At 42.2% G+C, this 27468-nt stretch overlaps 1 protein-coding gene across 8 annotated transcripts in view; it reads left to right on the top strand.

The window, feature by feature from the left end:
- LOC137326515 (5'-3' exonuclease PLD3) overlaps positions 1 to 27468 on the top strand; it is a 117246-nt gene that overhangs the window by 2511 nt on the left and 87267 nt on the right. For 3 of the 8 annotated variants that reach the window (XM_067991670.1, XM_067991674.1, XM_067991668.1), the window contains exons 2-5: positions 3411 to 3619; positions 9888 to 9968; positions 21434 to 21585; positions 26885 to 27068. In XM_067991670.1, the coding sequence (XP_067847771.1) occupies positions 3530 to 3619; positions 9888 to 9968; positions 21434 to 21585; positions 26885 to 27068 (507 nt within the window). In that variant the 5' untranslated portion in view covers positions 3411 to 3529. Of the gene's footprint in view, positions 1 to 1653; positions 1717 to 3410; positions 3620 to 9384; positions 9475 to 9887; positions 9969 to 21433; positions 21586 to 26884; positions 27069 to 27468 lie in introns of those variants that run through there. The other 5 variants (XM_067991669.1, XM_067991671.1, XM_067991675.1 and 2 more) reach the window with 5 other exon arrangements.

The raw sequence follows: 27468 nt of genomic DNA, 5'->3' as shown, positions 1-27468 counted from the left end.
TTGTGAAATCATTTCTTGCATGTAAAGTGGTTAACTGCAATTTAACTGCATCACGAAGTTTGGATTTGACATGTCCTTAATTTTAAGTTTTTGCTAAAGTATTCAGCAGTAGCACTATTTTCTTAAAATAGCAAAATTCACTGTTGCAATGCAGTAAACACCTGTTAATATGCTCCCACATACATCGTAATTGGATATCAAACGGTGCCTTAACAGCTTCTCTTATTCAGACTCTAGTGTTTGTGAAACTGTTAGATTGAGCAGAGTTAACTTTATTAAGAGTATGTAGTAAGGTAAGTCAAAATGGTAGATTTTCTTATCCAGGCTGAAACGTGTGAAACCACAATCTAAGAAACTCGGGTAGGAAGAGCTACAGTGTGCCCCTACTGGCTGAGTGGGTAAATGCACTATTGGGTCTGGTACTGAGTTATAGAGCACAGCAAGATCCTAGATGTGAGGCCTCATCTATGCTTAATTAGCGAGGGTGACAGTGGGGTTGCTAAAATTGGCAGCAGGGTAGGGAAGGCAAAAATCAGCCCAAGGTTCCTGTCTTTTCAGTAATCCCTGGAAAGTACATGTGTGCGGGCAACAGGATTGGGCTTGCCTATGATTCTTGTCCCCTCCTCCCTCCCTTTGTTGATTACCGTGCAGATTCTCACTGCCTCGGCTCACATAAAGAATGGCCACTTGCTTAAAGTATAGAAGGACTGCTCACAACCATTGGAACTGCACCCTGTAAGTGTCATCACCTTCATAAGAGGAGAAAAGAAAATTGTATTGGGGGGGGGGGGGGGAGAGAGAGAAGAGAGAAAATAGAGCCATTGTAATGATGTAACATTCCTCAATATATGTAAAAATATTCTACAACAGTTTTACATATGCTAAGGAGCTTCAACAAGAAAATCCGCCATTTTTAATGCAATACTGAACTTCAACTATTGTAAAATCACAACTTCTGAGAGTGTATTGATACAGCACTGGTTTTGAATGGGTTTCCAATTGAACTATGATGAGTGCTTATTTTTTGTTAGTACATTCATATGATGACATCTGACTTTCATGTAACAAATTAAATTATTAAAAGTTAGTAATACTTCTTTTGTATGAAATAAACAGTCAATATCAGAGAGCTTCTCAAATTCATTTCACTGACCCTAACTAACACCAAGCAGATGTGAAACTTCAATCTCAATTCCTCTTTTACTTGACTTCTTATTGGTGATCTCTGACACAAACTATTCAGTGGACTGATTAAGTTGGTTGTTAGGGGTACTTTGGATGATAAAAACACTAATTCGTTGTTTATTTATTGTACTTGTGATGCCTTAGTCCTATCTAGAGGTCATGTGCATTTAAATTGTTCTCACTTGATTAAAACACTCTACAAATGCACACTAATAGATTAACCAGGTGCTCAGTTGATGCTCAGAATTTTTTTCAGAATGTATTTGATGTTTTAAAAAAAGAGCAAAATGCCACAATTCTCTAGGGGACTTCTTAATTTCCATTGGTGTGATAAGAACACAAGGCACCAAGCAAAAGTAAGGAGCAATTTGGCCTTAATTAGTTCCATGTATCTTCTAGTATCTTTATTATAGCATAATACTGGCAGTGGCCTGGGAGGAGGTTATCTGCCTCGTGGTTCCTGCTCTCTGCTGCATTGGCAATCTCAGCTGAAGGGATTACAGCTGCTACAATTGATTAGAGCATCCTAAGGTAAGGAGGGGGAAATTGTCTACAGTTTCTACTCCTGATCACTGCTTAGCAATCCTTTTATTAGAAGTACACAAATAAGGACGTCAAATGTGGACATGACTGGGTTCATCTTTATTGAACCATATAGTAAAAGTAACTTTCCACCTCCCTATCCAGCCTGCTGCATATAACAAATATAGAGTTGGACGAGGTACTAGTGGATGCGGTCTATCATCAATCACCATCTTCAGGAAAGGGAAGGAGAGAAAATCAAAGGAAAAATGGAGAACTGGGAAAAATAGTGGGAGAGAAAATATAAAATGTTTAGAATATTTTCTGCTTTTTTTTTACATATTGAGATTAAAACATGGGGGTTCGGTTTGCATGATACACCATTTGATGCTGATAATTTCTCAAGATAGAGGGGTTTTTTTTACAGGAGGTTACACCTATCTTGTATCTATATCCTACAGCAAGATACTTTCTCATTAGATTATGTTATGTTCTGTATGGCTAGCATATAATCTTATTTAGTATAAATTATAGTAAAAAATAGAGCTAGGTATGTTTTGCAATTTTATATATATTTTTCCCTTCATAAAATATAATCCTTCATGAGACTCTCCTGCTGATTCAGATCCTGTCGATCAGTGATCGTGAGTTGGATAATCGGGCAATTGTGTTATAGGTCTAATCTCTGATTGCATCTAATGAAGCTCCATGCCAGCAGTGGAGCCTTGCAAAATTACCCTGTTTTATTTTGCAATAAAATACTCTTCCAGTGAGCTGACATTACAAATGTTATAAAGAACTTCACCTTTCCAGCACAAGCCACAGAAATTCTGAACAGCTCAAATAGAGAATGGAAACTAAGGACTTTTAACAAATAGGTCCTAAAATGTTAAAAAGAAAATCTGTTAAAAATAGTGTCTGGGAGCTTGCTCATGGCTGAAATTTATTCTCTCGTGAGTCCATGTAATGTTTGAGCTTTGCTGTTCTCAAAATCACTAGATAGATTTGAATGAAGGCCTTTTGGCCCATTTGATCTTATCCTTAATGCTACAATTACAGGATCTTAGCTGTTTCTTAAATAAGCCCTTTATTCTGGCCTCAACCAAACTTCAGCAAATATATTCCAGCTGTTGACCTGTGCAAAGAAAGGTTTCCTGATATTTGCCCTAAATTTTTTCCTTACAATCCTGAGCCTGTGCCCTTTAGTGTATCTTAAAGTATGGCTCTAAGTCTGCTTTCTCTAGTCCATTAAGTATCTTGTATACCTCTTAGAAGTCTCTATATTGAAGTTGGCAGTTCTATATAATCTAGACATTGTAGTTTATATCATTTAGAATCTTTTGAGCATGTAATTCACACTCAGACATTGCTTATTCTCTAAATAACAGTGTTGAGTTTTATTTTCTAATTTGCTCTCCTCGTAAAGGCATTGACTCATCCTGAGGCACAGTTCCACGACCACCAGCTTTCTAAACATCTGTCCTCTACTACCAGTACTGGTTTTGCTTTTTGCATGTCTCTTTCATTCCCACCTCTAGATTTTGTTGCAATGGTTTAGATTTCATGAGATCTCACATTTGCTATACAGGATCATATCCTCTGTTTCCACTTTGGAATTTTGCTCTGCAAGTACATGTCACAAGGCAGGAAGATTTTCTTATTACTTAGATTTTTTAAAATTAAGTTTTTGTTTTAAACACTAGTACATCTTCCACGGGGTTGCTTGGAGGAGTGAAGGTCCAGAAACAAGTAAGAAGGTGAAGCAGAGAAGGACTAAGATCTGGAAGAGAGCCTAAGGCCTGGGGAGTAAGCAATCGGAGACATGGGGAGAGAACGAGAGAGAAGAGGAGGTTGGGGCCGACGTGGTGTTGGTGACGACATTGTCGGGAAGCTGTTGGTATGTGTTATGTCAGTAAGTAATAACTTTATTTATTTATGTATGTTTGCTGTGCAAATTGAAGCAGGGAACTCGTGTGGCTGAAAGGGAGCTATAAATAAGTCCTATACGGTTGGTTCAGTGTTTGTTTCTACTATGAAAATCAGAAAATTCAAAGTTGAGCTGCAGCCAAAAAATGATACCTAGATGCATACTATGTATCAAATAAGATGCAACATTGGTACTGGGTGTACTGACAAACTGCAAACAAGAAGTTTGCGTGCTCCAATATAATTTTTTAGTTCTGAAACTTTGCTATTTAAAGATGTATCATCATCCCTGCTAAATTGTTGGAAAAGCATTTTCTCTTTTTTTAATACAATGTAATAATCATTTTCACAAAGTTACAATATTGTAACAGATGCACATGGTGAAAATAATATTAAGCTCTTTGGCCCACTCTTTCTCCAAAATTATGATTGTCCCCCTTTATAGTAGCTAAGGTCACTGTCATGCTACAACAGCACAGTAAACAACCTACTTCCCTAGTCACCTTGAAGTTCTGCTCCCCTCTCCAAAGGGATTTCTATTTGTCTCTTTTACCTTGTTCACCTTCATTGCTTCTGTTTCTTTACTTGTCCCATTACCACCCCCTTTTCCTTGCACTATCATCACTTTTTTGTTATTTAATCACTCCTGCCCTCCACCCTTTCACAGACCTTCCCTTTTGTTCTTCCCCCATTCCCCCTTTCCCTAGCTCTGTACTTGCTTAAAAACTGTTAAATCTTTACTTCTTCCAGTTCTGATGAAAGGTCATCGACCTGAAACATTAACTCTGTTTCTTTCTCCACAGATGCTGCCTGACCGGCTGAGTATTTCCAACATTTTCTGTTCTTATTTCAGATTTCCAGCATCCGTTGTATTTTGCTTTTAACCTACTTCCCTTGCTATTTATCACATATCTCTGGATCAACCTATCTTTCCTCTTGGAGTAAAGTAGACCACTGGCTACATCTGCCCATATTGGATTCCATGTCCTTTATAATTATTTGCTTAAAGAGGTTAGCTAATGAGACTGCAAGGAGATTTCTTTTTGCACTGATAAAATACTGAAGGTAGACTTAATAATTCTCTCTCAAAAGCTTTACATAGTTCTAAGATGCCTACTAAAGCTAGATTTCTTGGAAGAGTCTGTAAATATTGTTTCTAATATGACCAAAATCCTACGATGACTAGGCAAGTCCACAGCATATCCACCGCACTGCTGATATTCAGTGCCCATAATTTCAGCCTTGTATAGTTTGGATACTTTGTGCAAGATTTTAAATTGGATTAATTTCAGATTGTTATTTACGCTTGTGTCACAAGTCTTCTATGGGTGTTTTTCGATCGTGCACCCTCAGACCTGATTCCCATTCTGATGTCAGCTTTTAGCTTCCTAATGGTTCATTAGATTACTGATTCATTTGCCTTTTTTCATATTAATTACCATTAGATGAAATATATTTTACTTGCAACTTTCTTATTTGGCACCTAGTGCTCATCTAGTCTGTAAGTTCTTGAAAAACAAGATATTTGAAATGCTGTTCCCCAAATTTTGAATTAAAGATTGGGGAAAATTCTTTCTCTCTATCTCATTCATATATATATTAGTTGTAATCGCCCAGATATTTATCTTTTTCCAGGCATTGTATCTCATTATCTTCTCTTCAATTATGATGTGTGTGTTGTCCTTGCTTATTTTAATTGTGCCAATGCTGCCTCTTGTACCATCTCCCAGTTATTCCAGTGGATGTAATTTGGTATAAATGATCATTTTAGGGTTCACTTGTGAACTTTTTTCCATTTATACCCATTCAAGTCTGCCCCCTGAAATTCTCTTACAGTATAGTATCTGTGTCAGATGGAATGATATATATATGTGTGTGTGTATGCGCGCAAACCTCCTTCAGATTTTTTTTGTTTCAGTAATTACTTTTTCACTAATTTTTTTCTATATAAACTTGTTTAGTTTATTGTTTGAAAAATTGACATAATGTGCTGACCCCAAATAGCCCAGCAAGTTTATCTAGTGAGTAGCTGACCCTTACAGACCAGAAAGGTCTCAGCTTTAATCCCTGATCACTGCTAAGTTAGCTGATCTCAAACAAGGCAGCAGTGAGGTCACTACATTTGGCCTCAGTACCTAGGGGGAGGGAGGTGAAAATTGTCGAGGGTCCTCAATCCTGATCAATATCTGGCGCCCCCTGCTGGAAGTGAGTATGTGGCTATCAGGTGAGGACTATGATGACCTCTCACAGTTAAATACCCTGCCAATACTCATTGAATAATGGCTATTTGGGTGAAGTACTAAAGTAATAGGGAACTTTGAACCATATCTGAGAAAGGAGACGGGGCGAGGGGGGAAAACTGGCAGAAGAAAAATCACAGGGAAGGCCAAAAGCAGGATTTCATTTTTTATTTAGCCCTCCAGCCCACAAGAACATCACAAAGTTGTGCCAGATTTCTGCATTTAGTTGATATATAGCTGGGATTTTCTTGCCAGGACCCTGGTAATTCATCATTATTCTTATTCTCATATGTAATATGAATGCGAATAACTTGCCACAGAATTAACAATTACTCCTTAACCTTGGTATTTCACACCAGAGATTATGTGGGTTGTCCACCATGCTCTCCAATCCACTTTTGAAAGGCAAAAAATACTATTCTGTCAGACCATTCAGTTTAGGCTAAAGTTAAGTAAAATTAAATCATAATGAATATAATTGCAGAAAGAAAGGAATACAAGAAGTAATCAACACTTGACTACAAGTAATCAATATTTGACTTGCACATTAGTTAAACTGGCCTGAAATAAAACAATAAGAGTGTAAGTTCTATCAGAATCTTTTAACTGGGTTCCTGATGGTGTAGCCTGCTGCAATATAGAAATAACCGGCATGGAGGGAACTGGAGATATAGGGAAAACTCACACCTCAGTAACTCGAAAGATAGATTTCAACACACAAGATCAAAGCAGTTCTTTCCACTAGACAGAAAACCATTGTTATTCAATTCTACCATTTACCATTACCATTACCGTTCAAGTGTGTAACAGCAGCCTTCCAGCCATTCTGACACCTGACTTCAATAGCAAATTGTGCCTGCTCGTCTGTAGTCAGCTTGTCTCCAAGAACAATCTTGAATGTCCAATATGAGTCTTCAGGTTTGTATTAATTGTTTTAAAAACATGCGGGAATGTCTGGAGCAATTACCTTATGAATATATGCAACAACATCATTCCAGGAAGTGGCTGGACCAGATATGCAGATGTTCCTAGAAAATATTTATGCATAGTTTCCTTCCCCACAAAAACAAAAGAATTCTTTAGGAATATAACTTACTGAAGTCCACTTTTATTTCATAATGTTTTGCCAGGCTGAGAACATAGAAACATAACACAAAAAATTTGCTGTTCAAGGCAGGATGGAGCTCTGTTTTTGTCACAACCTGAACAAAACTTTTTGAGGATTTAGTGGCTAAGGATTGATTGGTTTAATGGCTTAGTATACAACCTTCTTTATCTTTGGGATGTGCTTCAAATCCAGCCCAGATGGATGAGGTCTCTCTCTGGCTGTAAGCAACAATAACAACTTGCATTTATTTAGCGCCTTTAACATGGTAAAACATCCCAAGGCGATTCACAGGAGCAATTATCAAACGAAATTTGACACCAAGCCACACAGAGATATTAGGAAAGGTGACCAAAAGATTGGTCAAAGAGGTAGGTTTTAAGGGGTGTCTTAAAGGAGGCGAGGTAGAGAGGTTTAGGGAGGGAATTCCAGAGCTTAGGGCTTAGGCAGCTGAAGGCACAGCCGCCAATGGTGGAGCAAAGAAAATCAGAGTTGTGCAAGACACCAGAATTGGAGGAGCGCAGATATCTCGGAGGGTTGTAGGGCTGGAGGAGGTTACAGAGATAGGGAGGGGTGAGACCATGGTGGGACTTGAAAACAAAGATGAGAATTTTAAAATCGAGGCACTGCCGGTCCAGGAGCCAATGTAGGTCAGTGAGCACAGGGGTGCTGGGTGAACGGGACTTGGTACGAGTTAGGATACGGGCAGCAGAGCTTTGGATGAGCTCAAATTTACGGAGGGTGCAAGGTGGGAGCCTGGCCAGAACAGCATTGGAATAGTCGAATCTAGAGGTAACAAAGGCATGGAGGAGTGTTTCAGCAGCAGACGAGCAAGTTCGGAGATGGGCGATGTTACAGAGGTGGAAGTAGGCGGTCTTGGTGATGGTAAGGATATGGGGTCGGAATCTCAGCTCAGGGTCAAATAGGTTGCCAAGGTTGTGAACAGTCTGGTTCGGCCTCGGACAGTGGCCAGGGAGGGGGATTGAATCAGTGGCTAGGGAATGGAGTTTGTGGCAGGGTCCGAAGACAATGGCTTTGGTTTTACCACGGTTTAATTGGAGGAAATTTCTGATCATCCAGTACTGGATGTCCGACAAGCATTGTGTCAGATCAGAGGCAGTGGAGAGTTCTCTGCATCCCAAAATGACATTAGTTTTGCTATTTAAAGCTTCTTAATAATATAAAATCAAAGTATATAAAAATGATATAAAATCTATAAAAATGAGGGCTGAATTATTGACTTTAAAATGAGGATTGAATTACATCTATATCTTTGTCCCATTGTCCACCACCCTCCAATCCCACTTCACCTGAAGACTACATGTGCAAAACCATGGCAGATCAACTAGTATTTAATATTTATATAACTTACCTAATTTATATTTAATATTACAATATATCCTCTGACTCACTGTGAGCAATGCACAGGAGATCCATTAGTCTTCTTTATGGTATACACTTCTTATACATATTAACCTTACTTGTTTCATATTTTTATCAAGAAAATCTATATATCAACATGTTACAATGGGGGAAAAAAACATTTATAATGGTAAAATCCTAAATCCACATTAACACTTCACCACGCTTTGTTCATTAAACCAATCAAATCACTCAAAATGCTTTTTGAAAACATTTTCAACTGCAATTTTTCCTTAGTAACTAAAGTTTCTAATGTCCAAAATTTGGTTTATAATAATAAAAATTCAAAAATGATGGGCCGGAAATGCTCATAAAATAACACCGCTCACCATTTTTAATGGACAAATAGAAGAGTAAATTCCGGCAACCGCACAAGCGCTGTCAAACGTGGAAATCCGGAACTTGCTCTTACTGATTTACCGGTGATCTGAAAGCTCTGCAGATTGACATCTCGCTGGCTGGCTCTCCATTGAAATCAATTGGAGGAGAGTGAACTTGCTGCTGGAACGCGGTTAATACACACTAAAATACACTGAAAATGTTAGGGCTGCTCTGAACTGGCACAAGGATCTTGTCCTGCCTCCATGTTAATCTCGTGCATAATTAATGAAGCCAGGATTCAGCGGAAGGAGCTTTTTAGCTGTCAGAGAGTTGTTTTAAAAGTCTGAGAGCCGGGTGTCAGAATTTTCAAATGTGGAGTCTCATTCATCCCGATTTTAATAGTTTTTGGACATTAAAAAAAAATTTAATTAAGAAATTAATTTTTTTTAACTTTTTCTTTCTATCTCTTTCATCTCAGTCTTTTGCTCTTACCCTCTCTTTATTTCACTTTCTTTATCTGATGTTGTAGCACATTTATCTTATCTGGCACTTCCTGGTTCTTAGTTTGCGTGGTTTGTGAATGGATCTCTCTTCCTGGTTCTCACAGCATGGCTTGCTTCAAGCTGATCGGTGGAGGGGACATAGAGATCCCTTGTCCTTCACCACTCAGAGAAGCCTGGGAACGACCGCTGCACTTCTTGCAGCTCTCGATTAAAGCAAGTTGATGTGCAGAAGATCATGAAAAGTTTGTGGGTGAGTTAGTTCTTAAGAGCGGCGGGCGAAGTGTGTTCCCTGCTCAGTGCGATTTCCGGCCCGATATATTTTACAATAACTAAAATTAACCCATATTGAATGGGTTTCTGTCATATTACAATGGGAAAACCTAGACCTTTATGCATTATGTTACAGGATTTTTGTTTGATATATTTGATGGCTATAACTTGCCACCTAGTGTTATAGAAGTGTACAGCCCTTCTGTTTCATAGAGGTGGAAACAAAATCAACAATTTGCAATGAGTTCACAAAATGCTGAAGAGTTGTGAAGTATTCAATTCCTTACTTATGGTAACAACATAAGTTTAATCTATTTGTGACCTTGATTATCTTGAAAAACTGTAAAAATTGTTGCAGTATCAAAATACGTGACCTAATTTTTTGTTATACAGCTGAAGCCCCTGAGAAACCAAGTGCATCAGCTGTCAAAAATGCAGAATTTTAAAAGTCATAGGAAAGGCAACAACAAATGGGTAGGTGATAATGCAAGACTTGTGCCACGTGCTGTTATACGAGTCTGATTGATTTAATACTTTAAGTAATAGATAACTTTGGAATGTGCTAATTTGCAAAATATGGTGGAACCTTCATTATCTGAGCTCCAGTGTTTTGATTGCCTGTCGGAATTTTCACAGGTCAAAACCTTGCATGAGACATGGAAACGACAAATGTTTCTTTTGTTTTTATTGTACTTGGTTTCATTCCCATGCCTAGGGTATTCCTGTCCCATATGTGAGACCAAAATCTGCGAACACCTGATTATTCACCAATTTCTGTTCCCTACTAGAGTTAATGGAAGTTCCATTATGGATTAAAACCATATGTTTTCTGAAGTTTGATATTGAATTAAGATTTGTAATTTGCCCATTCTGACTGGCGTGTGTGCCACACATATTTCACCCCAATTTTAGATTTGGTTTGATCTTCCCTTTTAATTGTTTTCTCTCTTATTGTCATAGTTCAGGATATTTTGACCATTTTTGCATAGAAAGCATTTGAAAATATGAGTTGCATTTGAAAATATGAGTTACATTTAATGTTTTTTTAAGCAGAAGTGTATTCTCAATTTTTTTTTTTAAAAAAAGCTCCAAGACGAAAGGTGGTTAATATGCTAAATGAAAGTTGTTTTCCACAGAGACTAGAGAATAAGCAATTAATTAGCTTGTCTGGGCAATCAGAAAAAAATACCTCATTGTTTTGGAAACCCCTATGATCCCTCTGTGATGACAGAGGCCTCAGAAAAGGTAGGCTCAGAAAGAACAATCAGGAAGGCTACAAAACCAGTTCAGGTTTGTTAAAGGGAAAGATATGAGGGCATTTGCTGAGACGAGATTAGAAATGCTGGAAGGCATAAGACAACCCACCGATGTGGGGAAGTGTGGCACGTTCTTTATTTTGAATCATTAAGCAAAGATAAGTTGTACTGATTGAACTAAATGAATCCGATCATAACATGTTCATTTGCTGTGAAGTAAACCAGATTAATGACTTGTATTAAGTCTCGTCTCATCAAATGTTCGCTCAATCTCCCTTTGGACAGATTGAAGAAATACACGTGCGAAAGGCACAAATATCCAGTCCAAATCACAAGTAGATGCAGTTGTGAACTCGCTGAGTCATGCTATTGTACAAATAAATATAGGGGCAGAGTGAGTCAATGCCCATAAAAGTAAGATGTTCAGACCATTTATTCGAGTGACTGATGTCACTGAACTCCACACGGTATTAAGGGCAGGCCTGAATCCATAATAATAGCACCCTTTACTTGTAGTTATCCAATCCAATCAACATCATAATGTTGAGAGCAGCTGTGTAACTGACAGACAAATGTAAGGAATCTTACAACACCAGGTTATAGTCCAACAGTTTTATTTGAAAATCACAAGCTTTCGGAGGCTTCCTCCTTCGTCAGGTGAGTGTGGGATTCCATGGAAGGTACCGCACCAGCGAAAAAAAAAGTTATCTGTTTTTAATACAACTGGTCATTCTCTCTCTTTCTCTTCCTTTCGGATGTTTCTCTCTCTCTCTCTCTCTCTCTCTCTGTCTTTGGGTTCTGACCGTTTGTATATTCAGTAGTCTTGTATGTAATGTCTCTCTGTCTGAACACTATTCAACTCCTTTGATTGCCTTGATGACGGGCAGTTGGAAAGATTATCTGTAATCACCAGGCATTGTTCTCTGACTATATATGCGGTACCTTTCATGGAATCCCACACTCACCTGACGAAGGAGGAAGCCTCCGAAAGCTTATGATTTTCAAATAAAACTGTTGGACTATAACCTGGTGTTGTAAGATTCCTTACATTTGTCCACCCCAGTCCATCACTGGCATCTCCACATCATAACTGACAGACAGGAAGAGCAGATTCTGTGGAGTTTCCAACTGAACTGCAATTCAATAGTCTTCTGCATTTAGTTAGTTAAAGTGCTTGTACCTAGTTTGTGCTGTAGCCTTTTTGTGCTGTAGCCTTGTTAAGACCACAAGAATTGATGTAGAATTATTTAAATGAATGCTTGTTACAATTCTGTGTTACTTGTGTCAGGTTTGCTCTTTTTTGCTGTGCGCCCATTTGAAATTGGAGCAAAGGAATCTGGCTGAGGGCCGGAGCTCTTAAATTGCCATAGGCATTGCATGTATTTTTTAATGTTTACAGTATCTTTTTACTGCTGTTTTTGGTAAGAGGTTTCTAACATTTTTATTTGGCATAAAATTAAAAAAAATTTTTACTGCTTAAAATACCTGATGGTTGAGGATAGTACACAATGAAAAAAGGCGCACAGTGGAGAACAGCAGGCACCCAGCTCGTATCTGCAGACCTCAGCACACCTGTTTGTTTATGACCAAAGACAACTGCCGCAGCTTCCCTTGGGTCAGCAGGACAGAACTTTGCTATCTGCAGCAAGGTCACCTACAATTAACTTGCAACACAGACAGCACTTCCAGTAGTTGGTGAAGTCACCACGGCCTTTAACTCTGGTTCATTCCCAGTTAGCATAGCAATTTCAACTAATGTGCTGGCACAGCCAATGCTTTAATTTTCTTCCCCACTGAATAGCATGATACGATTGACCACTGTCACCACATTGGTGCATTTCCCAAAGTACAGGGGGTCGCTGATTACTCACATATGCCCAACCTGAAGTCTATCCTAATGCCCAGAATTTAACCCAGTCTGCCTGGCGCGAAGGAGGCGGGCGCGTTGTTAAGGTGATGCCAGGATCACCTTTCAAAATGCACACCACTGCACTGCCATGGCTTTTAAGGAATGCACGCTCATGAAATATTGTGGAATCCCCTCCATCTCACTCCCTGTTCAAGGCTTAAGCTGTACAGGGAGTGTATGATGATGATATTCATGATCTGGCTTTGTGGCATTGGTCAAAGCCACTCGGTGTCCTGCTGTGTTTAGATTGAGGCCTCAGCAGCATTTTAGGCAGGATGCCTGAATCCGCTCTATTACTTCTTGAGTGCACAGATGGCCTTATTCAGTGAAGAAAGGTTTAGTGCCCTAAATTTACACCATTGTCATTTCTGTATTAGACTACAGTAATTTACATACATTACAAGAATTTATATAGCGCCTTTCATGACCTCAAGACATCTCAGTGTTTCACATTCAATGAAGTACTTTTGAAATGTAGTCACTGTTGTAATGGAAGCAAATGTGATAGCCAATTTTTGTACAGAAAACTTCCACAAACAGCTATGAAACAAATGATCAGATAATCTGTTTTTGGTGGTGTTGGTTGAGGGATAAATGTTGGTCAACTCCCTGCTCTTGTTTGAATGGTGCCATGTGATCTTTTACATCAACCCGAGAGGGCAGATGGGGCCTTGATTTAACATCTTATCTGAAAGACGACATATCTGACAGTGCATCTCTCTCTGTGTCAGCCTAGATAATCGCTGGAAATTTCCTTGGACCTTCTCCTGCTCCACTGTCATAACCACAACAGGGCTTCCACCAAAGTTATGACAGTGGAGTGGAAGAAGCTCCAAGGAAATTTTTGGCGTACGTGCTTATGTGTCTGGAGTAGGTCTTGAAATCACAAGCTTCTGCGTCAAAGGTGAGAGTACGACCACTGAGTGACAGCTGACATTAAGGATTTGTATTCTTTCCATATTTGTTTTATGATCTGTTGCATTGATATTTTTAAATGGTTGCAATGAAAGTACTACTTTTCAACAAGTGGATCAAAGAGTCAAGACAATTTTTCTTATTATTGCTGATAATTATTTCCCTGCTGAGAAATATGAGCTGATTTATTACTCTGTTTAATTTGTATATATTGGCAGGGTGATGGAGCAAAATAAAACAGCAGCACATTGTAAATAAGCTCGGATCCCTGCAGATGAGAACTGTTTTACTGTTGTTGAAATTTGGAAATTGTGGTTGTGACATTTTTGAAGATTACTCCTGTGTAAATGTTGATGAATCTTAACTAAGAGGCGATCTATAATTTCAAGGTTTTAGTGACCCCTCTCAAAAATCTACCATAAAAAAGATGAATATAAGTCCAGAAATACTGCTTCAAACAAAACGTTCATTTCACTGTTGTAAAATGTATGAAAACTATGGATCGGTTTTTAATAACAAACTGTCAGGATTTTTAACATACAACCTGGTTATATATTAGAAACATAGAATCATAGAATGGTTACAGCACAGAAGGAGGCCATTCGGCCCATCGAGCCTTTGCTGGCTCTTTGTAAGAGCAATCCAGTTAGTCCCATTCCCCCACTCTTTCCCCATAGCCCTACAAATTTTTTCCCTTCACGTACTTATCCAATTCCTTTTTGAAAGCCACGATTGAATCTGCTTCCACCACCCTTTCAGGCAGCGTATTCCAGATCATAACTACTCGCTGCGTTAAAAGGTTTTTCCTCATGTCGCCTTCGGTTCTTTTGCCAATCACCTTAAATAGAGTCATAGAGTCATAGAGTCATAGAGTTATACAGCACGGATAGAGGCCCTTCGGCCCATCGTGTCCGCGCCGGCCATCAAGCCCAGTCTAATCTAATCCCATATTCCAGCATTTGGTCCGTAGCCTTGTATGCTATGGCATTTCAAGTGCTCATCCAAATGCTTCTTGAATGTTGTGAGGGTTCCTGCCTTCACAACCCTCTCAGGCAGTGAGTTCCAGACTCCAACCACCCTCTGGGTGAAAAAGTTCTTTCTCAAATCCCCTCTAAACCTCCCGCCTTTTACCTTGAATCTATGCCCCCTTGTTATAGAACCCTCAACGAAGGGAAAAAGCTCCTTAGTATCCATCCTATCTATGCCCCTCATAATTTTGTACACCTCAATCATGTCCCCCCTCAGCCTCCTCTGCTCCAAGGAAAACAAACCCAATCTTCCCAGTCTCTCTTCATAGCTGAAGCACTCCAGCCCTGGTAACATCCTGGTGAATCTCCTCTGCACCCTCTCCAAAGCGATCACATCCTTCCTGTAGTGCGGCGACCAGAACTGCACACAGTACTCCAGCTGTGGCCTAACCAGTGTTTTATACAGCTCCATCATAACCTCCTTGCTCTTATATTCTATGCCTCGGCTAATAAAGACAAGTATCCCATATGCCTTCTTTACCACCTTATCTACCTGTTCCGCCGCCTTCAGGGATCTGTGAACTTGCACACCAAGATCCCTCTGACCCTCTGTCTTGCCTAGGGTCTTCCCATTCATTGTGTATTCCCTTGCCTTGTTAGTCCCTCCAAAGTGCATCACTTCGCACTTTTCCGGGTTAAATTCCATTTGCCACTGTTCCGCCCATCTGACCAACCCATCTATATCGTCCTGCAGACTGAGGCTATCCTCCTCGCTATTTACCACCCTACCAATTTTTGTATCATCAGCGAACTTACTGATCATACCTTTTACATTCATATCCAAGTCGTTAATGTAGACCACAAATAGCAAGGGCCCCAGCACAGATCCCTGTGGTACCCCACTGGCCACAGGCTTCCAGTCACAAAAACAACCTTCGACCATCACCCTCTGCCTTCTGCCACTAAGCCAGTTTTGTATCCAAAGTGCCAAGGCTCCATGGGCTCGTACCTTCTTGACCAGTCTCCTGTGCGGGACTTTATCGAAGGCCTTACTGAAATCCATGTATACCACATCCACTGCGTCACCCCCTCAAAAAATTCAATCAAATTAGTCAGACATGATCTTCCCTTGACAAAGCCATGTTGACTATCCCTGATTAATCCTTGCTTCTCCAAGTGGAGACTAATTTTGTCCTTCAGAATTTTTTCCAATAATTTTCCTACCACTGATGTTAGGCTCACTGGCCTGTAGTTCCCCGGTTTTTCCCTACTCCCCTTCTTGAATAATGGTATTACATTAGCGGTTCTCCAGTCCTCTGGCACATCCCCTGTGGCCAGAGAGGTTCTGAATATATGTGTCAGAGCCCCCGCAATCTCCTCCTTTGCCTCACACAGTAGCCTGGGATACATTTCGTCCGGGCCTGGGGATTTATCCATTTTTAGGCCTGCTAAAACCTCCTCCCGCTCGATGTTAATATGTTCGAGTATACCACAGTCCCCCTGTCGTATTTCTATGTCTACGTCGTCCTTCTCCATAGTGAAAACAGATGCAAAAAATTCATTTAGAACCCCTCCGACATCTGCCGGCTCCACACACAGATTGCCATTTTTGTCCCTAATGGGCCCTATTTTTTCCCTAGTTATCCTCTTACCCTTAATATACTTATAAAACATCTTAGGATTTTCCTTTATTTTGCTCGCCAGTGTTTTTTCATGGCCCCTCCTTGATCTCCTAATTTCCTTTTTAAGTATCCCCCTGCACTTTTTGTACTCCTCTAGGGCTTCCTCCGTCCTTAGCCTTTTGTATCTGCCAAAAGCCCTCCTTTTTTTCCTAATCCATTCTCGTATATCCCCTGACATCCAAGGTTCCCTGGAGTTCTTGGAACCACCCTTGACCTTTACGGGAACATGTTGCCATTGTATGGTCTCAATCTCCCTTCTGAAAGACTCCCATTGCTCCGATGCGGATTTTCCTACAAGCAGCTGATCCCAGTCCATTTTGGCCAGATCCTGCCTTATCCTATTAAAATCGGCCTTCCCCCAATTTAGAACCTTTATTTCCGGCCCCTCCCTGTCCTTTTCCATGACCACCTTAAATCTCACTGAATTATGGTCACTGTCACCAAAGTGCTCACCTACGAGCACTTCTTCCACTTGGCCGGCCACATTCCCTAGAATTAGGTCCAGTGCCGCCCCCTCTCTTGTAGGACTTTCTACATGCTGGCTCAAAAAGCTCTCCTGGATGCACGTTAAGAATTTTGTACCCTCTAAGCATTTTACACTCTGAGTATCCCAGTTAATATTGGGGAAGTTGAAATCCCCCACTATTATTACCCTATTATTTGCACAATTTTCTGAGATTTGCCTACATATCTGTTCCTCTATCTCCCCCCTGACTGTTTGGGGGTCTATAGTACACTCCCATCAAAGTGCTTGCCCCCTTTTTGTTTTTAAGCTCCACCCATATGGCCTCATTTGAGGAACCTGCTAATATATCATCCCTCCTTATGGCAGTAATTGATTCTTTAATTAATATTGCGACCCCCCCTCCTCTTATACCTCCCCCTCTGTCTCGCCTGAAGATTCTGTACCCCGGAATATTGAGCTGCCAGTCTTGCCCCTCCCTCAACCATGTCTCTGTGACAGCAACAATATCATACTCCCATGTGTCTATCAACACCTTCAGTTCATCCACCTTATTTGCAAGACTCCTTGCATTAAAATAGATGCCATCCAGCCTTGCTCTTACATCTTTGCCCTGTCTTCCAAGCTGACTTGTTTTTTTCTCAATATTTGGCTGCACATCACCCCCTATTGTAGCTCCACTCTGTATCCCATCCCCCTGCCAAGTTAGTTTAACCCCCCCCCCCAACAGTGCTAGCAAACCTCCCCGCAAGGATATTTGTCCCGCTCTGGTTCAGATGCAACCCGTCCGACTTGTACAAGTCCCACCTTCCCCAGAAGCAGGCCCAGTGATCCAGGAAACTGAAACCCTCCCTCCTGCACCAACTCTTTAGCCACGCATTCATCTGTTCTATCCTCCTATTTCTATACTCACTAGCCCGTGGCACTGGGAGTAATCCAGAGATTACAACCTTTGAAGTCCTGCTCTTTAATCTGCTACCTAGCTCCCTAAATTCTTGATGCAGGACCTCATCTCCCTTCCTACCTATGTCGTTGGTCCCAATGTGGACCACGACCTCTGCCTGCTCACCCTCCCCCTTGAGAATGCCCTGAAGCCGCTCAGTGACATCCATGACCCTGGCACCAGGGAGGCAACAAACCATCCTGAAGTCACGTTTACGGCCACAGAAACGCCTGTCTGTTCTCCTTACGATAGAATCCCCTACCACTATAGCTCTTCCACTCTTTTTCCTCCCAGCCTGTGCAGCAGAGCTACCCCTGGTGCCAGGAAGTTGGCTGCTGCTGCCTTCCCCTGATAAGTCATCCCCCTCAACAATATCCAAAGCGGTATATTTGTTTGAGAGGGGGACGGCCACAGAGGACCCCTGCACTGCCTGCCTGCTCCTCTTACTCTGCCTGGAGGTCACCCACTTATTTCCTGCCTGTACAACCTTTACCTGCGGTGTGACCATCTCACTAAACGTGCTATCCACGACGTTTTCAGCATCGCGAATGCTCCATAATGAATCCATCCGCAGCTCCAGTGCCGCAATGCGGTTTGTCAATAGCTGCAGCTGGATACATGTCCCGCACACATGGTCGTCAGGGACACCGGAAGGGTCCCTGATTTCCCACATAGAGCAGGAAGAGCATAACACGAGGCTGGGCTGTCCTGACATGACTTACCCTTTAACTAATTAATTCAAATTAAATGAATCCCACAAATTTCACTTCAATTAAAAGGTATACTCAAGGGCCCTTGCTGAACAGCAGTCCCCCACTACACAACAGAGACCCGAGAATCCACAAACTCTAACCTTAGACAAATTCAGCAGGAAAATACTCACCAACCAATCACTTACCTCTTCCTTGGTGACGTCCCACTTTGGATTACTTTTTGCTTATTTATCTTAGGTCCAGGAGTTAAGTCCCTGAAAACAAAATATAAAAACGAACCTACCCTTAAAATTCCCTCTACCCCCCAAAAGGTTAGAGGAGGTGGGAGGGTGGGAGTCACTACTAGTGTAGTGTCTCGGGTTTAGCAACCGCTCCACCTATATACGGGTACCAATGAATTGGCCCCGCCCCCTGCCTTTGAAAAAGCCCGCGAAGCTCCTTGCCCGCTGGGGTAAAAGACTCACGTAGGTGAGTTTAATTACTCACCTCAGGCCTCCGCTGCTCCCTTTATCGACTCGCCAATCACCTACCCGCTGTCCTGTGACGTCAATCCTTGTTTTTTTCACCGATTGCCTCTCTGCGGGTAGGCCCTCGAGCCTGAGCCTTTAGTAGTCTCCGAGTCCCGCGCTCTCTCCTAGGTCCGCTCCCGCCTGTAGCTCCGCTCTGAGTGCGGGTAGGCCCTCGAGCCTGGGCCTTTAGTAGTCTCCGAGTCCCGCGCTCTCTCCTAGGTCCGCTCCCGCCTGTAGCTCCGCTCCGAGTGCGGGTAGGCCCTCGAGCCTGGGCCTTTAGTAGTCTCCGAGTCCCGCGCTCTCTCCTAGGTCCGCTCCCGCCTGTAGCTCCGTTCCGAGTGCGGGTAGGCCCTCGAGCCTGGGCCTTTAGTAGTCTCCGAGTCCCGCGCTCTCTCCTAGGTCCGCTCCCGCCTGTAGCTCCGCTCCGAGTGCCTCTGATTCTCAACCCTTCCACCAATGGGAACAGTTTCTCTTTCTTTACTTTATTTAAACCCTCTGTGATTTTGAACACTTCCATCAAATCAGTGTTTTATAAAGGTTCAACATAGCTTCCTTGCTTTTATACTCTATACTCTATTTATAAAGCCCAGGATCCCATATGCTTTTTAACTGCTTTCTCAACCTGTCCTGCCACCTTCAAAGATTTGTGCACATATACCCCCAGGTCTCCCTATTCCTGCACCCCCATTAGAATTGTACCATTTAGTTTATATTGCCTCTCCTCATTCTTCCCGCCAAAACGTATCACTTCGCACTTCTCTGCCTTAAATTTCATCTGCCATGTGTCTGCCCATTCCATCAGCCTGTCTATGTCCTCTTGAAGTCTATTACTATCCTCCTCGCTGTTTACTACACTTCCAAGTTTTGTGTCATCTGCATATTTTGTAATTGTGCCCTATACACCCATGTCCAAGTCATTAATATAGATCAAGAAAAGCAATGGTCCTAGTACCGACCCCTGGGGAACACCACTGTATACCTCCCTCCAGTCCGAAAAACAACCGTTCACCACTACTCTCTGTTTCCTGACCCTTAGTTGGTTTCGTCTCCATGCTGCCACTGCCCCTTTTATTCCATGGGCTTCAATTTTGCTGACAAGCCTATCATGTGGCACTTTATCAAACACCTTTTGGAAGTCCATACACACATCAACCGCATTGCTCTCATCAACCCTCTCTGTTACCTCATCAAAAAACTCAATCAAGTTAGGTAAACACGATTTGCCTTTAACAAATCCGTGTTGGCTTTCCCTTATTAATTCACACTTGTCCAAGTGTCTATTAATTTTGTCCCGGATTATCATTTCTAAAAGCTTCCCCACCACCAAGGTTAAACTGACTGGCCTGTAGTTGCCAGGTTGATCCTTGCACCCTTTTTTGAACAAGGGTGTAATATTTGCAATACTCCAGTCCTCTGGCACCATCCCCAAATCTAAGGAGAATTGGAAGATTATGGCCAGTATCTCCGCAATTTCCACCCTTACTTCCCTCAGCAACCTAGGATACATCCTATCCGGACCGCGTGATTTATCTACTTTAAGTACAGCCAACCTTTCTAGTACCTCCTTTATCAATTTTTCGTCCATCCAATATCTCAACTACCTCCTCATTTACTATGAGTTTGGCAGCATCTTCTTCCTTGGTAAAGACAGATACAAAGTACTCATTTAGTACTTCAGCCATGCCCTCTGCTTCTATGCGTAGATCTCCTTTTTGGTCCCGAATTGGCCCCACTCCTCTTATTACCCGTTTACTATTTATAAGCCTATAGAAGACTTTTGGATTTCCTTTTATGTTAGCCACCAGTCTATTCTTATACTCTCTCTTTGCCCCTCTCATTTCCTTTTTCACTTCTCCTCTGTAATTTCTATATTCAGCTTGTTTCTCACTTGTATTATCAACCTGACATCTGTCATACACCCTCTTCTTCTGCTTCATCTTAGTCTCTATCTCTTTCGTCATCCAGGGAGCTCTGCCTTTGGTTGCCCTACCTTTCCCCAATGTGAGAATGCATCTAGAATGTACCCAAACCATCTCCTCTTTAAAGGCCGCCCATTGTTCGATTACAGTTTTGCCTGCCAATCTTTGATTCCAAATTACCAGATCCAGTTTCATTCTCCACCCACGGAAATTGGCCCTCCTGCAATTCAGAATTTTTACCCTAGATTGCTCCTTGTCCTTTTCCATTACTAATCTAAACCTTATGATACTATGATTGCTGTTCCCTAAATGTTCCCCCACTGACACTTGCTCCACTTGACCCACTTCATTCCCCAGAACTAGATCCAGCAATGCCGCCTACCTCGTTGGGATGGAAGCATACTGATCAAGAAAGTTCTCCTGCACTTGTCCTCATTCCATCCTGCACACAAAACAAAATAATAAATGATTGGGTTCAGTGACACTTGAGTGAGAGGCAACAGTGATTGATCTGGATGACCAGAGACCAATTTTAGTAGTTAAAAACAGAATGGAAAAACCCAGAGAATAAAAACAAATGTCAGGTTGTTGATTGCAGTTCTCTGTACATTCACTTGCTTATCCTTTTAAAACATGGTTGTGTGTTTCGATTGATTTTTCAGTGGCAAGGTCCAGTTGTTTTGCTATTACTCGTGACACTTTGCCTGGCGACAATTGCAGTTAGCCAGTTAGTGCACAAGCTAAGGGAGCATTCAATGGGCGGAGAAGAACCCTGGGAAGATCTGTGTAATGCAACTTGTGATGATCCCTGCAGGTAAGTTGCCAGGATCACACAATTCAATTGAAAGATTACTATGAAACCATCACTATAAAGACCAGAAGAGATTTCAGCCTGTTCAGTTATCGTAGAAATTACAGCACAAAAAAGGTCATTCGGCTTTTTGACTCTTTTCTGGTGCTGGCCCACGAATTGGTTCTATCTATTCTAATCTCATTTCCCTGGTCTTTCCTCATATTCTTATCAAATCTTTCTTTTCAAATACATATCCAACTCTATTTTAAATGATATTAAAGGGACCAATTTCCCTGGCCTCCTTCTACTGTGGTGCTGGACAGGAGCAGCACACTCAAAACACACAGAGCTGTGGCTGATTTTGAAGTCCCAGGCCATTAATGTGAACCCGACCCCTGCAAATCAAGGGAGGCAAATGGAGCACAGCTGCAGGACAGAGCAGTTACATGCCTGACCACTGGCGTCAGAATCTTCTGGTTGCTGAACAGGAAATTAAGGCAGAAAAGCTGGGAATGTCCCCTTGTGCCTCGTAAGCATGACATTGTTGAGCCTGCTCAGACCCTTCCATCCCCCTCCCACCCCACCCCCCGGAATTCCAGAAATCCCATTGAACATCAAGGAAATGGCGACATGCTATAATGGGTCTCTACCTCAATTTTCCTGACCTTTGTTCATGGAGAATGGGCATTCGCTGGGGCACGGTTCAGAAAAATTGGCCCCATAATGACTGCCTCAGTAACCACTTGTGGTATTGGATATTTCAATAACCCTATGTGCAAAATATTCTTTTAACTTTACCCTTTTTGCTTCTAGCGATTGCCATGATTCTATGCCACCATTTTACTAATTTGCCAACCAGTGAAAACAATCTTTCACTGTTTATCAATAATGGTTGAAAAACTCAATTTTAAAGGAATTAGCTGATGTAGTACATTAGATCAGTAATGTTTCCCCTCTGGGATCTAGTTTTGAATCCTGTCCAAGTGTCAGAACACAAATGACGAGGGCTATACCCCAAAATCCTTTCTTTTAGCAAGTGTGGAGAGAGTGCTGGACACAACTGACTAAAAGGCAGTTTATTAAGATGCAAAAATAGCTTAGCAATCATTAGACTATGCAATGTGCTATGCTGGAATCACACTCAACAAAGCATGTACTTGGCCTATTTTAGCAGGCTCCTTTATGCACTTAATTGAGCATGGATTAAGTTCAATACATCAACTAAAATCAAACAAATAGAATCATACAGCACAGAAGGAGGCAATTCAGCCCATTATTCCCATGCCAGCTGTTTGAAAGAGCTATCCAATTAGTCCCCTGCTGTTTCCCCATAGCACTGCACATTTTTCCTTTTTAGGTATATATCCAATTCCCTTTTGAAAGTTACTATTGAATCTGCTTCCACCACCCTTTCAGGCAGTGCATACCAGATCATAACAACTTGCTGCGTAAAAATTATTCTCCTCATCTCCCCTCTGGTTCTTTTGCCAATTATCTTAAATCTGTATCTTCTGGTTCTAACGCTTCTGTCGGTAAAAACGGTTTCTACTTATTTACTCTATCAATAACCGTCATAATTTTGATGTGGAGATGCCAGTGATGGACTGGGGTTGACAAATGTAAGGAATCTTACAACACCAGGTTATAGTCCAACTGTTTTATTTGAAAATCACAAGCTTTCGGAGGCTTTCTCCTTCGTCAGGTGAGCGAGTGTGGGATTCCATGGAAGGTTACCGCATTTATAGTCAGAGAACAATACCTGGTGATTACAGATAATCTTTCCAACTGCCCGTTGTCAAGGCAATTAAAGTGTTCAGACAGAGTGATGTTACCTACAGGACTACCGAATACACAAACGGCCAGAACAAAAGACAGAGACAGAGAGAGAGAGAGAAACATCCGAAAAGAAGAGAAAGACAGAGAATGACCCGTTGTGTTAAAAACAGATAACTTTTTTTGGCTGGTGGGGTTACGTGTAGCGTGACACGAACCCAAGATTCCGGTTGAGGCCGTCCTCGTGGGTGCGGAACTTGGCTATCAATTTCTGTTCGATTTTGCGTTGTCGTGTGTCTCGAAGGCCACCTTGGAGAACGCTTACCCGAAGATCGGTGGCTGAATGTCCTTGACTGCTGAAGTGTTCCCTGACTGGGAGGGAACCCTCCTGTCTGGCAATTGTTGCGCGGTGTCCGTTCATCCGTTGTTGCAGTGTCTGCATGGTCTCGCCAATGTACCATGCTCCGGGGCATCCTTTCCTGCAACGTATGAGGTAGACAACGTTGGCCGAGTCACAGGAGTATGAACCATGTACCTGGTGGGTGGTGTCCTCTCGTGTGATGGTGGTGTCTGTGTCGATGATCGGGCATGTCTTGCAGAGGTTGCTGTGGCAGGGTTGTGTGATGTCGTGGACGCTGTTCTCCTGAAAGCTGGGTAATCTTCTGCGAACGATGGTCTGTTTGAGGTTGGGTGGCTGTTTGAAGGCAAGTAGTGGAGGTGCGGGGATGGCCTTAGCGAGGTGTTCGTCGTCATCGATGACATGTTGAAGGCTGCGGAGAACATGGCGTAGTTTCTCCGCTCCGGGGAAGTACTGGTTGACGAAGGGTACTCTGTTGGTTGCGTCCCGTGTTAGTCTTCTGAGGAGGTCTATGCGATTTTTCGCTGTGGCCCTTCGAAACTGTCGATCGACGAGTCGATCGTCATATCCCGTTCTTACGAGGGCGTCTTTCAGCGTCTGTAGGTGTCCATCGCGTTCCTCCTCGTCTGAGCAGATCCTGTATATTCGCAGGGCCTGTCCATAGGGGATGGCCTCTTTGACGTGGTTAGGGTGGGAGCTGGAAAAGTGGAGCATCGTGAGGTTGTCCGTGGGCTTGCGGTGGAGTGAGGTGCTGAGGTGCCCGTCTTTGATGGAGATTCGTGTGTCCAAGAAAGAAACCGATTCTGAGAAGTAGTCCATGGTGAGCTTGATGGTGGGATGGAACTTGTTGATGTTATCGTGTAGTCTCTTCAGTGATTCTTTACCATGGGTCCATAGGAAGAAAATGTCGTCGATGTATCTGGTGTATAGCGTTGGTTGGAGGTCCTGTGCAGTGAAGAAGTCGTGCTCGAACTTGTGCATGAAAATGTTGGCGTATTGGGGTACGAATTTGGTCCCCGTGGCTGTTCTGTGTGTTTGGGTAAAGAACTGGTTGTCGAAGGTGAAGACATTGTGATCCAGGATGAAGCAGATGAGTTGTAGGATGGCGTCTGGGGATTGGCTGTTGTTGGTGTTGAGTGTTGATGCTGTTGCAGCGATGCCGTCATCGTGGGGATACTGGTGTAGAGTGCCGAGACGTCCATCGTGGTGAGAAGTGTTCCTGGTTCAACTGGTCCGTGCCACAGCAACCTCTGCAAGACATGCCAGATCATCGACACAGACACCACCATCGCACGAGAGGACACCACCCACCAGGTACATGGTTCATACCCCTGTGACTCGGCCAACGTTGTCTACCTCATACGTTGCAGGAAAGGATGCCCCGGAGCATGGTACATTGGCGAGAACATGCAGACACTGCGACAACGGATGAACGGACACCGCGCAACAATCGCCAGACAGGTGGGTTCCCTCCCAGTCGGGGAACACTTCAGCAGTCAAGGACATTCAGCCACCGATCTTCGGGTAAGCGTTCTCCAAGGCGGCCTTCGAGACACACGACAACGCAAAATCGTCGAACAGAAATTGATAGCCAAGTTCCGCACCCATGAGGACGGCCTCAACCGGGATCTTGGGTTCATGTCACGCTACACGTAACCCCACCAGCGAAAAAAAGTTATCTGTTTTTAACACACCGGGTCATTCTCTGTCTTTCTCTTCCTTTCGGATGTTTCTCTCTCTCTCTCTCTGTCTGTCTTTTGTTCTGGCCGTTTGTGTATTCGGTGGTCCTGTAGGTAACATCACTCTGTCTGAACACTTTGATTGCCTTGACAACAGGCAGTTGGAAAGATTATCTGTAATCACCAGGTATTGTTCTCTGACTATAAATGCGGTAACCTTCCATGGAATCCCACACTCGCTCACCTGCCGAAGGAGAAAGCCTCCGAAAGCTTGTGATTTTCAAATAAAACAGTTGAACTATAACCTGGTGTTGTAAGATTCCTTACATTCATAATTTTGAACACCTCTATTAAATTGGCCCTTAACCTTCTTTGCTCTAAGGAGAACAATCACAGCTTCTTAAGTCTTTCCACATAACTGAACATCCCTGGTATCATTCTAGTAAATCTTCACTGCATCCTCTCCAAGGCCTTGACATCCTTCTGAAAGTCTGGTGCCCAGAATTGGACAAAATACTCCAGCTAAGGCTTAACCAGTGATTTATAAAGGTTTAGCATAACTTCCTTGCTTTTACACTCTATGCCTCTATTTAAATAGCTAAGGATTCCGTATGCTTTTTTAACAGCCTTATGAACTTGTCCAGCCGCCTTCAGAGCCCCCAGGTGTCTCTGTTCTTGCACCACCTTTAAAATTGTATCATTTAGTTTATATTGCATCTCCTCGTTCTTCTTTTCAAAATGTATCACTTCACACTTCGCTGCATTAAACTTCATCTGCCATGTGTCTGCCCATTTCACCAGTCTGCCCGTGTCCTCCTGACGTCTGTTACTATCCTCCTCATTGTTTACTACATTTCCAAGTTTTGTATGCAGTAATATTAGACCAGGCAATCTACTCTTTTTATAGTTACACATTATGTTTGGTATATTGACACATTCTTTTATTTCCTGTGGATTTGGGGAAAGTGAGATTAAAGCTTCACGACTGGAACAGCTGGTCTTTTTCTGTGCACATTTTCATATGTTCATATGTGTAGGGGTGCCCAGTGAAAATGGCAGTATGGTCTGCCCCCAGAGTCTCACGGATCAGACAATTGGCAAGGGTCATAGGGCAGGTAACAGGTTTCTTTAATTTTTGGGCTTATCCTCCCCCTCAGGATGTTGGGATGCAATTGGGGCTTTTCAGCTGCTGATCGCCATCAATTGCCCAAAAGACCATCAGCAGCCAGAAGACCTCAATCTTTGAGGACTAACACTCAGTTGCAGGTCTCAAAGGCTATACACCAATTTCCTTCCCATTCTACATGTTCTAGGGCAGGGGTGGGCCTGACCCGGGGTTGCCCCGAGGCAATGTTAATGGCTGTGGACAAGAAATAGTGGCATGCCTGGTCCAGGTAAATGTGCCTTCTAGATTATATCTTGTGTTGCAGCATCAAAGATTGTCCTGCACAAATACAGTAATGATTTACTGGTAGAATATCTAACAGAGAACCACACTTTTTTTTCTCAGTTTTGTGCTCACGGAGAGTGTCCCGGATGGTTTAGTCTATGAAGTAAATGCTACAAAATATCAATCAACATACAACTCCTGGATAAATCTAATCAATATGGCAAGCAGCAGCCTGGATATTGCCTCCTTTTATTGGACTCTTACTGGGAGTGATATAAATGTGACTGATCCCACCTCCAAACCTGTAAGTAAAACTATTCTGGTTTATCTCGCGTCTGGATGTATTGTATATTTTGTACTCTGATTTGTGCTTTTGGGCACAATCAAAATTTAAATTTGTATTAAGGATAATGGTCTAAATCTGATGGGTAAATCAATAAACAAAAGGAATTTTAGTTTAATACTATTTATGTTGCAGTAGAATTTCTATCTACTTTGGCAATAAGTTTATTACAAATTTGTTTACTTCTATTTAAATTCAGCATGTCCAAGCCCTTATAAGGAGTGTCTATTGACACTACTGTGTCAGCCAATGACTTGGAGGCAGGGCGGGACTTACAGCCGGCAAGACTTACAGCCATTTTCTTATTGGTAGACTAAAAATTCCACTGTGTGGCAATGAGGAACTTCTACCACTAGATAGC

The sequence above is a fragment of the Heptranchias perlo genome, chromosome 10 (assembly GCF_035084215.1).
Source record: "Heptranchias perlo isolate sHepPer1 chromosome 10, sHepPer1.hap1, whole genome shotgun sequence".
NCBI lineage: Eukaryota > Metazoa > Chordata > Chondrichthyes > Hexanchiformes > Hexanchidae > Heptranchias > Heptranchias perlo.
This window is presented reverse-complemented; position numbering and strand designations above follow the sequence as displayed.